The 14,605-nt window shown below is 34.1% G+C and overlaps 1 protein-coding gene across 1 annotated transcript in view; it reads right to left on the reverse strand.

The window, feature by feature from the left end:
• LOC108701836 (low-density lipoprotein receptor-related protein 1B) overlaps positions 1–14,605 on the reverse strand; it is a 676,036-nt gene that overhangs the window by 206,618 nt on the left and 454,813 nt on the right. Inside the window, exons 36-37 of the mRNA XM_041576281.1 lie at positions 2,451–2,585; positions 1,811–1,940 (exon numbers count right to left, since the gene is read on the reverse strand). Coding sequence (XP_041432215.1) covers positions 1,811–1,940; positions 2,451–2,585 — 265 coding nt within the window. The remainder of the gene's footprint in view (positions 1–1,810; positions 1,941–2,450; positions 2,586–14,605) is intronic.

The following is a 14,605-nucleotide window of genomic DNA, read 5'->3' on the forward strand; positions in this document are numbered from 1 at the left end:
TGGTCGAGTCTAGTAAATTGAGGGTACAGGTATGGGATCTGTTATCCAGAAACCCATTATCCAGAGAGCTTCAAATTACGGAAATGCCATCTCCCATAGATTTCATTTTATCCAAATAATCCAGATTTTTAAAAATGATTTCCTTTTTCTCTGTAATAATAAAACAGTAACACGTACTTGGTCCAAACTAAGATATAATTAATCTTTATTGGAAGCAAAATCAGCCTATTGGGTTTATTTAAAGTTTACATGATTTTCTGGTAGACTTAAGGTATGAAGTTCCAAATTATGGAAAGATCCATTATCCAGAAAACCCTAGGTCCTGAACATTCTGGATAACAGATCCCATACCTGTACTTGTTGTAAAGGCTCACCCAGAAATGCTGTATCACAAAAGAGAAGTACTGTATTTTAAAACTCACACAGCACTGTGATCTACAAATTTCCAGAATGTCAAGAGTAAAGTTAAGAAGAAATGTGATTTAAAAAAAAAAAAAAAAAAATTATAAAAAATGTAAAACATTGAATTCTAGGAAAATGTTAGCTATTCAAATTTTACCTTTGATAAATCCCCCCCCTTAAGTGTATCAAAAATATATTCAATAATAAAAAAAACCTTAAAACCACAAATTACCAGAATAGTAATAGACCAATTAAATTGCAACTCTACTAAACATGATTTTATTGTTTTTTTGATTTTTTGTAGGTGCACATACAGAACTTTTAACTGTACTCCACTAAATTATCTCAAAAACTTTTTCTAACATAGCCAAATCATTCAATAGATTTTGTTATGTTATAGATTCAGAGGAAAGTACACCATATTCTTTTAAATAAATGAAACATATAACAGAATGGTGTTATTTCCATTGACTATACAAGGTTGAGTTTAATCTGATCATTTTTTTGTGATGGAGTTTAAAAAAACAACAGAATTAAAACAATGTATTAATCAACCTCTTCAAGAGATAGTCTGTTCTCAGAAAAGTCAAATTTGATATTATTATTTGATTTTTTGCTTTGATTTTCTCTAATCTTAACTCAAATTCACAACCTCAAATTACATTTAAGGGGCATATTTATCAAGGGTCAAATTTTGAAATACTTTGAAATTTGAATTCACAAAGACCAACTGAAATTAAGTCGAAGATTTTTTTTTGCCCGGATAGGTCAGTTTTCGATTGAATAGGTCTGTATTCAACTGAATTTGAATCGTACGAATGGAAGTAATAGCGAATTTGATCAAATTCGAATTTAAATTTTTCCCCAAGAGTCCACCAATTGACTTAAAGGTTCCAGAAGGTCCCCCCCCACAGGCTAAAACAGCAATTCGGCAGGTTTTAGATGGCGAATGGTCGAAGTTGAATTTTTAAAGAGACAGTACATGATAAATTTTGATATTTGAATTTTTAATTTTTTTTCAAATTCAAATTGAATTTGGACTATTCCCTAATCAAGGTACACAAAAATAGCTTGAAATTCAAATTTTTTTAATTTGAGAATTTACCTCAACCTTTGATAAATCTGCCTCCAAGTGTGTAAAGCTATCTTAGAGGCAGATTTATCAAGGGTCAAATTGAAAATTTTAATTTTTGAGTTTTTTATGGCCAAAGCCATAGTTTTATATGAGTTTTTAAAAACTCTTATAAATTCGAAATTTGACTTTTGAAGTGCCTCCCAATGTTTAGGCATGCTAGCCTCAATGTTAAAGGATTACCTGAAGTAAATTTATTGATATTTTCTTTCACTCTTTTGTACATTATTTAAAATGTCAAAGATTTCAGGAAAAACATTAATAATGCATAATTACCCTTTTTCTGGATGTATTGCAATAGCTCTGGGCTGGTCAATACCTTGTGAGATCACCACAAATCTGAAAGAACCATTGAGTCTTGCAACCTCAATTACATTAAAACCATGATCGGCCCAATATATGTTTCCTGAAACAGATAGCAGAAAGGAAATTTTATGGCATCAAGTACTTGAATATGAAATTATGTTCCTTTATTTATATTCATTATCTTTTAATATAACGTATAACATGATAAAATATAATGGAACCATGTCTTATCCAGCTGATGCTAAACTACAACCCTAAGCATACTCAAGCATAATGTCAAGAATCAAATCTTTTTGCAAATTCTAGTCCAGCAAGAGAAGTAGACTGGCACAGCATGTGAATGTGGCTATACATCTGTATCTGTTATTATATACATAATGCAAATGCAGAGACTTCCCTGTGGGCATCTGTTTAAACATTTTAAAGAGTTTACGTACCCTATTAAATTTAAAAAGTATTTGAAAAATGATGTCATCCTTACTGCAAACCAACCGAATAACAATAGTTACTCGGTTGTTTTGCCTGAAATAGAATACAAAATTTAAAATATCACGTTTTGTCAAAAATGAATAAATCTGGGGCATATTAGCAAGGTACCAAATTCACTTACCCGCAATCCAGTCTATTGCTATTCCTTCCACTCTTCCCAAGCCATTAGTCATTATATCTTCTTTCCAAGTCTGGTCCCTTCTGGACCGGCTGATTCTGTTCAAGCCCATATCAGTCCAATAAATTGAGTCATTTCCTTGTAACAAGAAAAATAGAGGAGTTCATATGCATCTAGTTACTTTACAATTTTCTTTCATCTAAATCAAAGTGGTGGAATGGAACAGGTGTCAAATGAGCCAACCCAAGAGAATAGGGTAAAGCACCTGGGTAAGATGTTAAGGGTCAAATTTATCAAGGGTCGAATTGAAAATTTGAATTTGAAATTTGAATTTTCAAGTTTTTTTTATGGTCCAAACTGTCAAATTTGACTAGGGAGATATTCATATTCGATTTTAGTTTTTAAAAAAACATTTGAATTAGATTTTCGAGATTATCATACTCTGGCCCTCAAATTTGACTATTCGACATCTAAAACATGCTGAATTGTTATTTAAATCAATGGGAGACATCCAGGGATCATTTTGGAGTTGTTTGCAGCCTTTGAGTTTTTAAAACTCAGATCATATTTGATTTGAATTTGATTCAAGTTTTTGGGTCAATCCTATTCGTCTGAGTTAAACACTTAGATTTTTATGATACATTTTGATTAGTTTTAAAAAAACTTACATGAATTCAAATTCAACCTTTGATAAATGTGCCTCCCCACGTTTTATCATGAGATTAGGCAACAAGTCTCTTGTATTGCACTTATAAAAAGCAAAAGCAAGGTGGGCTGACTAAATTTTTAGCATGTAAATTAGAACAATTATTTTAAGTTCATTGGAAAAAGAAACTGTACAGCATTTAAAATAATTTAAAACGTCTATAAATAACAGCTATTGTGTATATCTGAGAGTGTTTGCTTACAGTTTTCTATGTGAGAGAATTAGGGTGGAATCATTGATGACTTTAGAAGAGCAACAGACTTTTCACTGGAAGTAACACAAGTGGTTTAGGCAGAGCTGTATTCATTAGGGGCAGACCCATGACAAGCAGTAAGGTCAGGGCTGCCTTGTGCTTACTGTGCTCTACATATAGCGCCAGATATCTATAATTAAAGTGTTTATGACAATCTGATACTGTTGCTTCTAAATAAAAATGTAGGTGTCTTTATAAAAGAATAGGAGCCTTGGTGGTAGTATTTCTGATTGCTCTGTGTAATATAAGCACATTCATGGCAAAGTAGAAAAATACTAGAGCAGCAAAACATTTTAAAGAGTTTTTCATTCTTATTAACTTTCAGCACAGATACAAATAAAATTCATTTCATAACTTTTCCCAATGACTGGACTTTATCATAGATTTAAAGAATGTAAGAAAGAGCAACTTGCTGGTTAAAACTGTGGATTACAAAGGTTACATTATTACTCCACTCTTGTATAACCCATTGGAACACTAAACATAAATAAGAGAGAGGGAGCGCAGGATATAAAAAAAGAACTCCAATTACACTGCTGGACTCCACTTTACCCTGCATGCGATGACTATTTGCTTTTTAAAGCCTGCAGCATAGACATCATTTGGTGCACAATATGCTAAATGCTATTAAAGACATTAGTGGTCATTTATGAATCCACTGAAAGTGTGGGTGCTCTAAAATGTATATACTGTATTTAAAAGTGTATGTTAAGGCAATTCATTACTTATCCTTGTTTCCAAACATTCTCCTGCACTTCAACATAGTTGCCAATGTGTTCATACTACCTCTTCATATGAATGCTGCACAACTCTTTTTTTTTTGTCTATTAATGCTGGGGAACACTAGACCTACCTCAGCATTAGACCTGGTGGTAGCTCTAGGGTTCCATAACAGGTTGCATCAATTGCCACACCAGATATGAGCTCAGTGAATGTAGATGTAAGCACCAATTTGAAAACACTAGACACAACTTGCACCCAATCTAAATACAAGAGCAGCAAATTTATCTTGATGCATAAGGTGCTATTGCAGTGTGCACAATTACACTGGAATTATGGGATAAACTCATGCTGCATAATGAATAAAAACATGGTGATTTGAATCTCACATTGCACTTTGCACATTGAATTTGGGTTCGTAATGACCCCCTATTAATTTGCTTTCCTGTGTATGATTAAATATGATAAAGATAGTATATACAGGTATGGGACCTGTTATCCAGAATGCTCAGATTATTTGGATAAACAGGTTTCCAGATAATGTATCCCATACCTGTGTGTGTGTGTGTGTGTGTGTATGTATATGTATATATATATATATATATATATATATATATATATATATATATATATATATATATATATATATATATATATATATATATATATATATGCACAACTTTACTAAGTTAAATATCCAAAGCTGATATCTCTTGCATGCCCCACATCCTTTAAACAGCAACCTGTGACCAGAACATGTTAGAGTGATAGAAATTTTAATTCAATAACCCTAGCATCTAAACTCTCATAATAAGGGTCTTTTGATCTATGTATGTAACTTAATGAATGTACTGTTATCCAGGGGCTCTCCACCAATGAGGCGAGTTGATCCACTCGCCTCAGACGGCAGCGTCCCCCTAGTTACCAGGGGCGGCAAAGATGCCGGAAATTCTGCTCTTCTAGTGCAGAGAGCGCATTTTCCTCCTGCGCAGAAAATGTGAGCGCCGTGAGGAGGAGTCTGGGCGGCAACGGAAGGCTACCTCAGACGGCATAAAAGCGCGGATCGGCGCTGCTGTTATCTTACACTGTTTTGCAGGAAAATTACCAAAAATGACATATGTGATTATTATAATTTTAGATAATTAATAATGGTTCTTGCTGGAGGATGCTGTAGACAATGTATCAAGCTGTCCAGGATCCATATCTAACAATTTGTGACAACACCATGGTGTGGCCAAGTCACACTAGCTAAAGTAGTTTATTACTGAATTGGGTGTCCTATTAATTGCCACCAGCAGCCATTGTGGATTATTAAACAGATGCTACTTAACTGTAAAATGATACTTTTGAGTGTGGGCCAATAATATGAGGCTTCCTGTTATGAGGGCAATACATATTTTGATATATTCCTAGTCTAATAGTGGGGACTAATGGGGATTATTATTAACATATATAGTAAACTATCAATCTACTGTTAATGTGGGTCCATAGAAATCATCCATTTCTGCTACCAGTGTTGTGTCATTTACCTTAATTTGAAAGGAGAGACATGTTACAATATATATCTCACTAGAGTCATAGTTAGTGAATTACATTTAAAATATCAATGTTGAAGACAACGGCATCCTGTAATTCAAAATATTATCCACTTTAAAGGCAAATTCTAAAAATACCCAACTAAGAAAAATGACTATGTTGCTGTCCAACGTTTGCTAAGACATTTTTTTTTGCAGACGATTAATGATTTTTCCAAAGGTGGCAGATGTACTTGGTATTAATTAAAACAAATCGCAGAAAGCAACCTGCTAATAATGAATTCTGTTGTGGCATGTTTACAACAACACAAAAACATGCATGCACCAACAGTTTTTTTGCAGGAGTTGATGCTGTAACATTATGAACTGCCATTAATTAGTAAGACAATTTGTCCTGTCGACATAGTCATTATCATTCAGCAGATCTAGGTCAGAATCTGCTCATCTATCCTAATAACAGATAATATACCTGAATGTGTGAATTATACAGATTACTGTGAAGGAGGGAGGGTTCAGTAAATGAAAAAATCTGAATTTAACAAGTTTGATGACTGGGTTTCTTTTTTTCTAATGTACTGTATATAGGAATTTTAACAATATCTTTTGTTGCTTCTTGTAGCATAGTGTATTTTTTTTTAGTTGGTAAATAGTGATGAGCAAATTTGCCCCGTTTCACAGAAAAATTGATAAAAAATATGCAAAATGCATTAAAGTCTAATGGGCTACTTTTTTAGTAGCAAAATATATTAGAGTCAATGGGCAACTTTTTTTATAGTTTTTTCTCAAGGCCACAAGAGCAAAAACATTAAGGGGCAAAACAGTGCACCCCTTTGTGCTCATCTACAGAGCATGTGGCTCTGACAGGGCCCCAATGTGGGCTGCGTGTCCTGCCACTACTACCGTGCACCTCGCAATGACGCACAAGGTAGGGATGGGAAGGATGCTTATACACCTCCCCTTGCACACACCTTCAGAACTGAGCATGTCTGTACTTGATTCTAAGTTAAGTCTAATGATCTCCGTGCTTCAAAACAAAGCACAGAGGCCTGATGCTATTTGCAAAATACCCCACTCACTATAGACACACTGCAAAAAAAGCCTGTTTGCACTATATATACATACAATAATAGTCAATTTATATTCCTTGCTATAAGTGACTGCTCAGGTGCAAGTTTGCCCAGAATTGGTAAATTAGCCCTACAGATGTGTGGTTGACATTTCCAAGCCTCACTGCATTCAGGTTGGTCTTATACAGTATGTGAATATTTTTAATATGTTGTTTGCATTACGATTGGTTAAGCCCTTTAGACAATGCAATTGTCTTAGCTCCATGAATATTACAAAGCACTGATTCCTACTGGTTGGTTTCATTTCACCTTTTTGGAAGATGTATTCCAACACAACAGATATATTCAGACACAAAGAGACAATTTGCTTACAAGCCTCAAAATGCCTTAGTATAGAAATGCCTTACTCTAGCCATTGGTTTTGTAACTTTACAACACTGATTTCCTTGAGTCAAAATATTGAGTAAATTGAGGTTGTTCACTGAGTTGTGACTACATCTAATATGACAAATCAGGTATAACTGAGGCAATGTGCTTGCATTTTGATGTGTATAGATTGCAAGTTGCATCTAGCACTTTCATAGTCGGATGGCAGTACCACTGGAGCACACATTCAAAACTGTGCATTCAATTCACTGGATACTGGACATTGAATAAGTCATACCCATTCATGCCACCTGTTGTGAGAACCCTGGAGCATCTGCCATGACTGGGAGCAGTTGTGTACCATTTATATGAGTCAGGATGGACAGATTGACAACCAATTAGAAGTGCAGGAGTTTACTTGTAAATGACCCCTAGTGACAAAGCTGAAGCCTTATGGAAAGCTGAAGAAGAGCAAAATTTCTTAGTAGGCTTTACTTAACTTTCAAAGGAATGATCACAAGCTATGAGAGCATGAGCAGAGTAAAGGAAGATTAGTTATACAGTATATATATCTATTGATTTGTACTTGTAGATATTATGTGACACCTGACAATGTAAACTTGCTTATTCTGTTGATGTAGTGGAGTACTTGCCAATAAAAACACTATGTGAATTCCGCTATAATGGAAGTATGGAGTATAGGATATCAATTAATTCCCAACGTAAAGTGGGATTATAGTATCTACCCTATCGACACTAAGAATCCATTATGCTTTATTTACTCATTTTGCCTCTGTTATTGCAATCACTTTATATAGTGAAACAACTGTAAACTAAACAAAGTGTGTTGCATCTGTTGTACATTGCTGGATCAATGTCCGTTTACAGAGTTTAACTCTTAAGAGAAAGGCTGATATAGCTGATATCCTTAATCTTTTATGACTATCGTCTGCAACTGCAGTCTCTCCTTCACAAGTAATATGACACAAGTGAGTGCAAACACTTATCTTCCAATAAAGTTCCATGAAAGAAAACATTAAAGTATGACAAGAAGCTGTAGTTGAGCTATAGGTACCAATGGGAAAACAAAATCTGTCACCTATGTAGGAATAGAAATAAGCGACTCATTACAAGTAACAAATTAATCAAAAACTACTTGACCTCCCTTACCAACATACAAAAAATGCTTGGTACAAGGTCTCTGTTATATATCTTGTGGGTAGGAAAACTAGCAACTATAAAAATTTCAATCCTCCCAAAATGTGTATGTCTTCAGGGAAGTGATGGGCAAATTTCTTTTCAAGTTTTTACCACCAAAAAAATGACCATAGACTCCAATGCATTGTGCACTGAAAAAGAAAGTTTTCGAGAAAAAAAAAGTTGTGTGATTTGGTAAAAGGCACCAAGAAAAACCTCCCAAGGACTTTAACATGATTCGCAAATTTTGTCAAACTACAACAGGACAGATTCATCCATTACTACTTCCCATAGCGGAACCCAGACAATCCTTCACTAAAGCACAAGCAGCAATCAACAAATTTATTTAGGTTCGCCATATACCATGACTCAAAACAGCTTATATGCAGCAAGGGTAAAGTTTATTTAATACTCCTGTATCACTGTGATAAATTATTGGACAGGTTCATTTGCATTACTATTTTTACAATAACCAGCCATATCCTTACTGCCTGCTTGTCAGGGTGCCTATCGGCTCCCAGCGGGAGAAGTCCGGACCAAGGAGGAAGCTTTGGGTAAAAGTCCAAGTACAGCACAAAGGTTAATTCAGGCAAAGGTTCAAAAGCCAATTTAGGGAACCCAGGAACACAAGTCAGGAATTCGTATATTTGGGCATCGAACTCATGACCTGGAAGTTCTTTGATTTTCAAAGTTTGCGCCAGGCATGTGACGGCATCAAGCCGGCATCAGGGCGCCGCCATCATGGATGCGCCTGTGATGGGAATGCCATAGGGCGCTCCTGACACTGCTAAAGAGAAGGGCAGGGCACACTGTGTCCAGCACTCGCATTGCTCCCTACCATGTTTGACTGATTGATGCTTAAGTTAGCAGGTGGTTAGGGAGGATGCATATTCAGTATGCACCCCCCCATCTGCCCATCATTAATACAGATCTGACAAGCAGGCAGCAATGTATTCATCAGGGGGTTGCAAAGTTAAGGAAACATGTTTATGTGGTTTTGCACTTGAGAAATTATACCTACTGCCATTATTACAGAGAAAATTAAAATTAGTCATACAATTGTATTTAATATTTTTTTAAATTGTTGATTTGTTTAAATAAAAGTATATAGTAAAGGAGATCTTTTTGTATGCAGATGTATCCAGATACTAAAACCGGTACTTGTACAAAAAATGATAAATTCCTAAGTTATTGTAAATGGCTTGACAAAGTGGGGCTCAGAGTGCAGCTCACTTAAACAAATGCCACAGATCTTCAACCAAAGGATTTATCACAATATCATAATTCTAAACAAAACAAGCTAGCATGGCAGAAACATTGCATCTGCAGGAACATTCATTTCATAGGCAATACATTTAATCAAGTTCAGTCTTAAGGGAGCGTATCATTAACATGCAAATGGATTAGTGGACTTGTCTATTGTTATAACTTGTCAAGTGCTGTAGTTACAAGGATTTAACTGAGAGATTAAAGATCTGTACACTCAATCCTTTCTATCTATAATCTCTGTTTAACAACAAGGTTATTTTGCACCCACTTCAATTATTTCATTTACTTCACAGATATCAAGACACAGATTGAACATCATAATACAGAGTTACGGTTATGATTCTCTGCTAGAAAAGAGCATCTCATGGTAAATAAGTAGAAGGATCAGAGGATGACTTTGCCAAAGTTGTGCTTAATATTTTGGGACCTTTCTAGCATGGGTTTATTCCAAGCTTTTAAAATGATTCCAATTTCAGTTCTTCTTCCAAAGGTTCCACATAAATCTGTTAATTATGATCTCTTCCCAGAGCAAAAACAAACAAGCAAATAATAGAAAAGGCAAAATGAGAATGTATTTGGCACAAAGACCCATTCTTACTGGCAGTATGTACAATGCACTGGCCAATAGACATTTTTTTCAACAAGAGCCACAAAGCAACAAAACATCAACAAAAGTCTAAAGTAATAAATACGTGTATAAGCCTACAACGGGGAGGCCCATTTATAAACATTGAATTTTAGTGGTTAGTGGAATTAAAATTGCAAGCATTGTTTAGAATTGAGTTTTTGCAAATGTCTATTACTGTTTGCAATGTAAAATCGCTTGCAAATATTAGTTTGCTCACTATCTCTAAGCAAAGGTTAGCATTAACAACTGCTCTGGAGTTTTGTTAAATAATTATTGAATTGCAATTTTTTATTACATCAATTTCGCATGTTTGCAAAAACAATTTTGTCACAAACTTTGAATGGGAGTCATTGAGGTGTGAAATAAGTCAAAATGGAAGCAAGCAATGAAAACCTTGGTAGCTAACATTTTGCATTTTTGTAGTGATGAGAGAATTTGTCCCATTTCGCTTAGCCGTTAAATTTGCGAAACTGCCAAAAAAATCTTTTTTTGTCGTTTTTTGTCGCACGACAAATATTTTTCTGTTGCTTGTCATTTTGTAGCAAACTACATTAGAGTCTGTGGGCGTTTTTTCTTGGCACCTGGTTTCTGGTTACAACTGCTTTTTCAATAGAAAAAAGATTCCCATGTTGCCAGTCTTAAAAAACATGTTGACATTACCTACTACTACACTACAAACATAGGCACAACTAATATTAATTATAAACGATAATATTTGGGTGCTTTGTATCCTAGATTAAAATGAATAAACCATATATTTATGTCCTTAGATAGACAGTGGGACATCTCAGATCCCTTTGGTTGAAGGATAAAATGACTTATGAGCTTGTTGCCTGTCTTTTTTTTGTTGTGCAAACCGAGCTGTGCGGCAATTTTTTTATGCAGTTTTGTGAAAATTTTCACCACTGGCGAAAGGTGGGAGTTTGCGGATCTGTTCATGGTGAAACAAAACATATACATTGCCCATTTAAGTTTTTTAAAACTACAGTATGGTTAAATGCTATTTCTCTGAAATCATGAATGCCTCATAATTTATTAAAATATACAAACATAAAAAGTGAGAACAATTCACGTACAATTGCTATCAGAAAATTTATATGAAAACTTCTAAATGTACGCATGGCTAAAAAAGTCCAACAGGATCAGAGGAACAGCTCCCATTAACATTTATAGGACCATGACTGCTTTTACTTGCTGCAGTTTTGTATTAAGAATCTTTCGTTATTTTTAGACTTTATAAACCTCACATTTTTTGAGTTTTTTTTTTTTAAAAATTGATTTGTGAAAAAAATGGAAATTCAAATATTAGTAAATAAGCCCCTTAGTTTACCAATTAATATTTAGAATTTCCAGCAGCAATTTAACTGACAGCTACATTTGTCTACAGACATTTAATTAGCCTGTTGCTATGTTTACCTCATCCGAGCAATCATGGTGGCATATAACTGAAATGCAAATATGCTTCACCTCTGCCAATATTTTTTGCTAAGTATGCATTGGGGAACAAAGTAAAAGTAATAATATCACTCAACTTAAACTAGAGATCAAAAGGGGTATTTCATTTCATTTCAAGTTTCTAATGTTCATTAAATGACTCAAATAAGAACCCAATTATTTGTAAACCTTTTCAAACCTATTCTATAATTGAATTAGAAATAGGTTGGATTCTTAATTGCTTTTAAACCAATAACATATTTCCATCAGTAATAATACAAACAAATTTATTGATTTTTAGTGGGGCTGAATTTTAAAAATGAAAATCAAGGGGTAATTTTGCAATGTTAAATTTGTCTTCTTTTTCAAAACATTATAAAAGTGTGCATTGCTGCTTATAGCAGCAATTAAAGGAAAATTGACTTAGAAAAACATCAATTTCAGGATTACTCTCATGGGGATAATGCCTTAAAGTTTGTGCCAGATTTCAGACTTGTATGTTTTTCACATTTATTTTTATGAACATTACAAGCTCCGTATCTATATATCCGAAGTGTATTTTTATTGCTATGATTTCAAGCTGGAGGATATGGCTGTAGCAAATTATAATACCTGCCTCCCACTGTGACTTCTTCGACAACGTGATAAATGCTGCATTATATTAAATCATTGCAAATAAAACCAACCTTGCAAGCCCTGTGTTCTTAATCTTAACTGAGTTATGTTTGCCTTGTCTTCAGAGGTTAAAAGAAATAAAGTTATTTTTTTTCTTTTTTGACATAACGTTATCTAATGTGATTCTACTTTACTTGCCTTCTAATTCCACTTAAAGGGATACCATCATCTTTAAAATAACCATCAACTCTCTGCTTCAAACAGAACTGGTTAATTTTAAGGAGACACAGCTGCATCCCAAGTGGGTGACCAATCCCATACAACTATTATTAGTCATTTATATGTCCTGAAGCTGCTAGTGTGATTGACTGTCAGAGTAAGTGCAGTGTTTTTGATTAAAAAATACTGTTTTTCAATCAGTTCCCATACCTCTTCATTCACTGAATATGGATAGCTTGTGGTGTAAGTCTTTCTGTCCTAAGTGAATGGACAATAGTCACCGATATCATATGTAACATTTTTTTTTTGTAATAGAAAAAGCCAAGTGATTAAATTTGACTAAATTGTAAATCTGGGCAGCAAACTGGAAAATGAGTTTCAATGTTGATAAATGCAAGGTTTTGCAGTTTTGGTAGACTTAATATAAATATGAGTTATACCCTAAATGGCAGTGTGTTGAATGAATTGAATTGATTTGAGAAATATCTGGGTATTTGTGTAGATAACAAGTTGTCTAATTCTGGGCAGTGTCATTCTGTGGATACTAAAGCAAATAAAGTTCTGTCTTACATAAAAAAGGGCATAAACTCAAGGGATGAAAACATAATTTTGCCTCTTTATAGGTCCCTGGCAAGACCTCATTTTGAGTTTGCAGTGACATTTTAGAATCCAGTCCTTGAGAAGTATATAAATGAGCTGGAGAGAGTGCAGAGACCTGTAAATAAACTGGTTGAATAGGTGGAAGATTAAAATTATGAGGATACACTGTCAAGGTTGGGGTCTCAAAAAAAAAAAAACACTTGCAAAAGGACATTTTTACTGTTTACAAGTAGATGACTTTATAGACAGATAGTGGGGAATCTTTTTATCCATTCCATTTGGAGGGGTTGCACTTAATGGAATTTGGTCTTCATTCAACTCAACTTAACTATATAACTAGGTGCACATAGCTATAAACACTATTATTGTCAAAGTGACAACACAGTTAACACATTATATTTTTCAGACCCCTAAAATGGATAACAGGATAACAGGAGTTCATTGTTTGACCCCATAATTCATTAGAGTGGGCTTTTTCATCAACCTTTTTTTTAGTTAATGTAAGACTCATCCATGTCTGCAGTGTTAGGACTTGGGGGAGCAGTATGGCAATGGACCTTTATTCTTACTGGGTATAACTAAAATATTATGACTAATTGTATGTTGTTATAGGGGCAATTTACCAAATATACCTTTAAATTAGCTTTTAGTATGATGTATACATTCATAATCTAAGACTATTTCTATTTGGTTTTCATTTGCTAATTTTCATTTGCTATTTTGCCATTTTGAATTATTTTTTATTTTTTCCAGTAGCTTTTCAGTGAGTGAAAACTTTCAGTAGCTATCTGGTTGCAGCCGTTGGAATGAGAGACATATGATTAGGAGATGGTGTGAATAAAAGCATAAGTGAAAAAAGTAACAATGAAAATACTGTAGAATTATAAACTCACAGAGCATTATTGGCTGTAGGGTATCAGTAGCCCTTATCTGATTGCTGGAAAGAGTCATAAGAGGAAGATCAATTAAAATAAAAATTAAAACCAATTAAAAAGCTACTATATGTATTATGAGTAATGATGCTATGGTGATTTTGATTCTTTGTCATAAATTCTTTGTTTTTAGTTTATTTATTAATTAAAAACTTTTTGAGGCTTTTTCCCACCAAATCGCTTGAATTTTTTGAGTTTTTGCCCGAAAACCCCAAAAAAGTCAGGCCACAAAAACGGAGAAAGGTACCTCTCCCACTGACTGAGATGGCGGATTTTTGGATTTTGGCTTTTTGCAGCATCAGGGTATAATAAATCTTAAAAAAATTCTACGTTTTTTTGAGTTTTCTAGTGAATTTTTAATAGATTCAAGTAAATTAAAGTGATTTTAATTAATAACACCCTAAACGTGAAGATATTATTGTTCTAATTATAAATATAGTATTCATGTTGACTTTAATTTGTAGTGTACACGTGAACCCTCCTTAAGACAGATAGACAGTAATATAAAATGCCAAAGTCTCTTGAAAAACCTCACAATTAGCACAGAAAAGTCTATCCTGTAAAGGTTAGTGAATGCTATCAATGCTTGTTTTTTGTAATCATCTATTTGCCTGCAA

This window comes from Xenopus laevis, chromosome 9_10L, assembly GCF_017654675.1.
Source record: "Xenopus laevis strain J_2021 chromosome 9_10L, Xenopus_laevis_v10.1, whole genome shotgun sequence".
NCBI classification, from domain to species: domain Eukaryota; kingdom Metazoa; phylum Chordata; class Amphibia; order Anura; family Pipidae; genus Xenopus; species Xenopus laevis.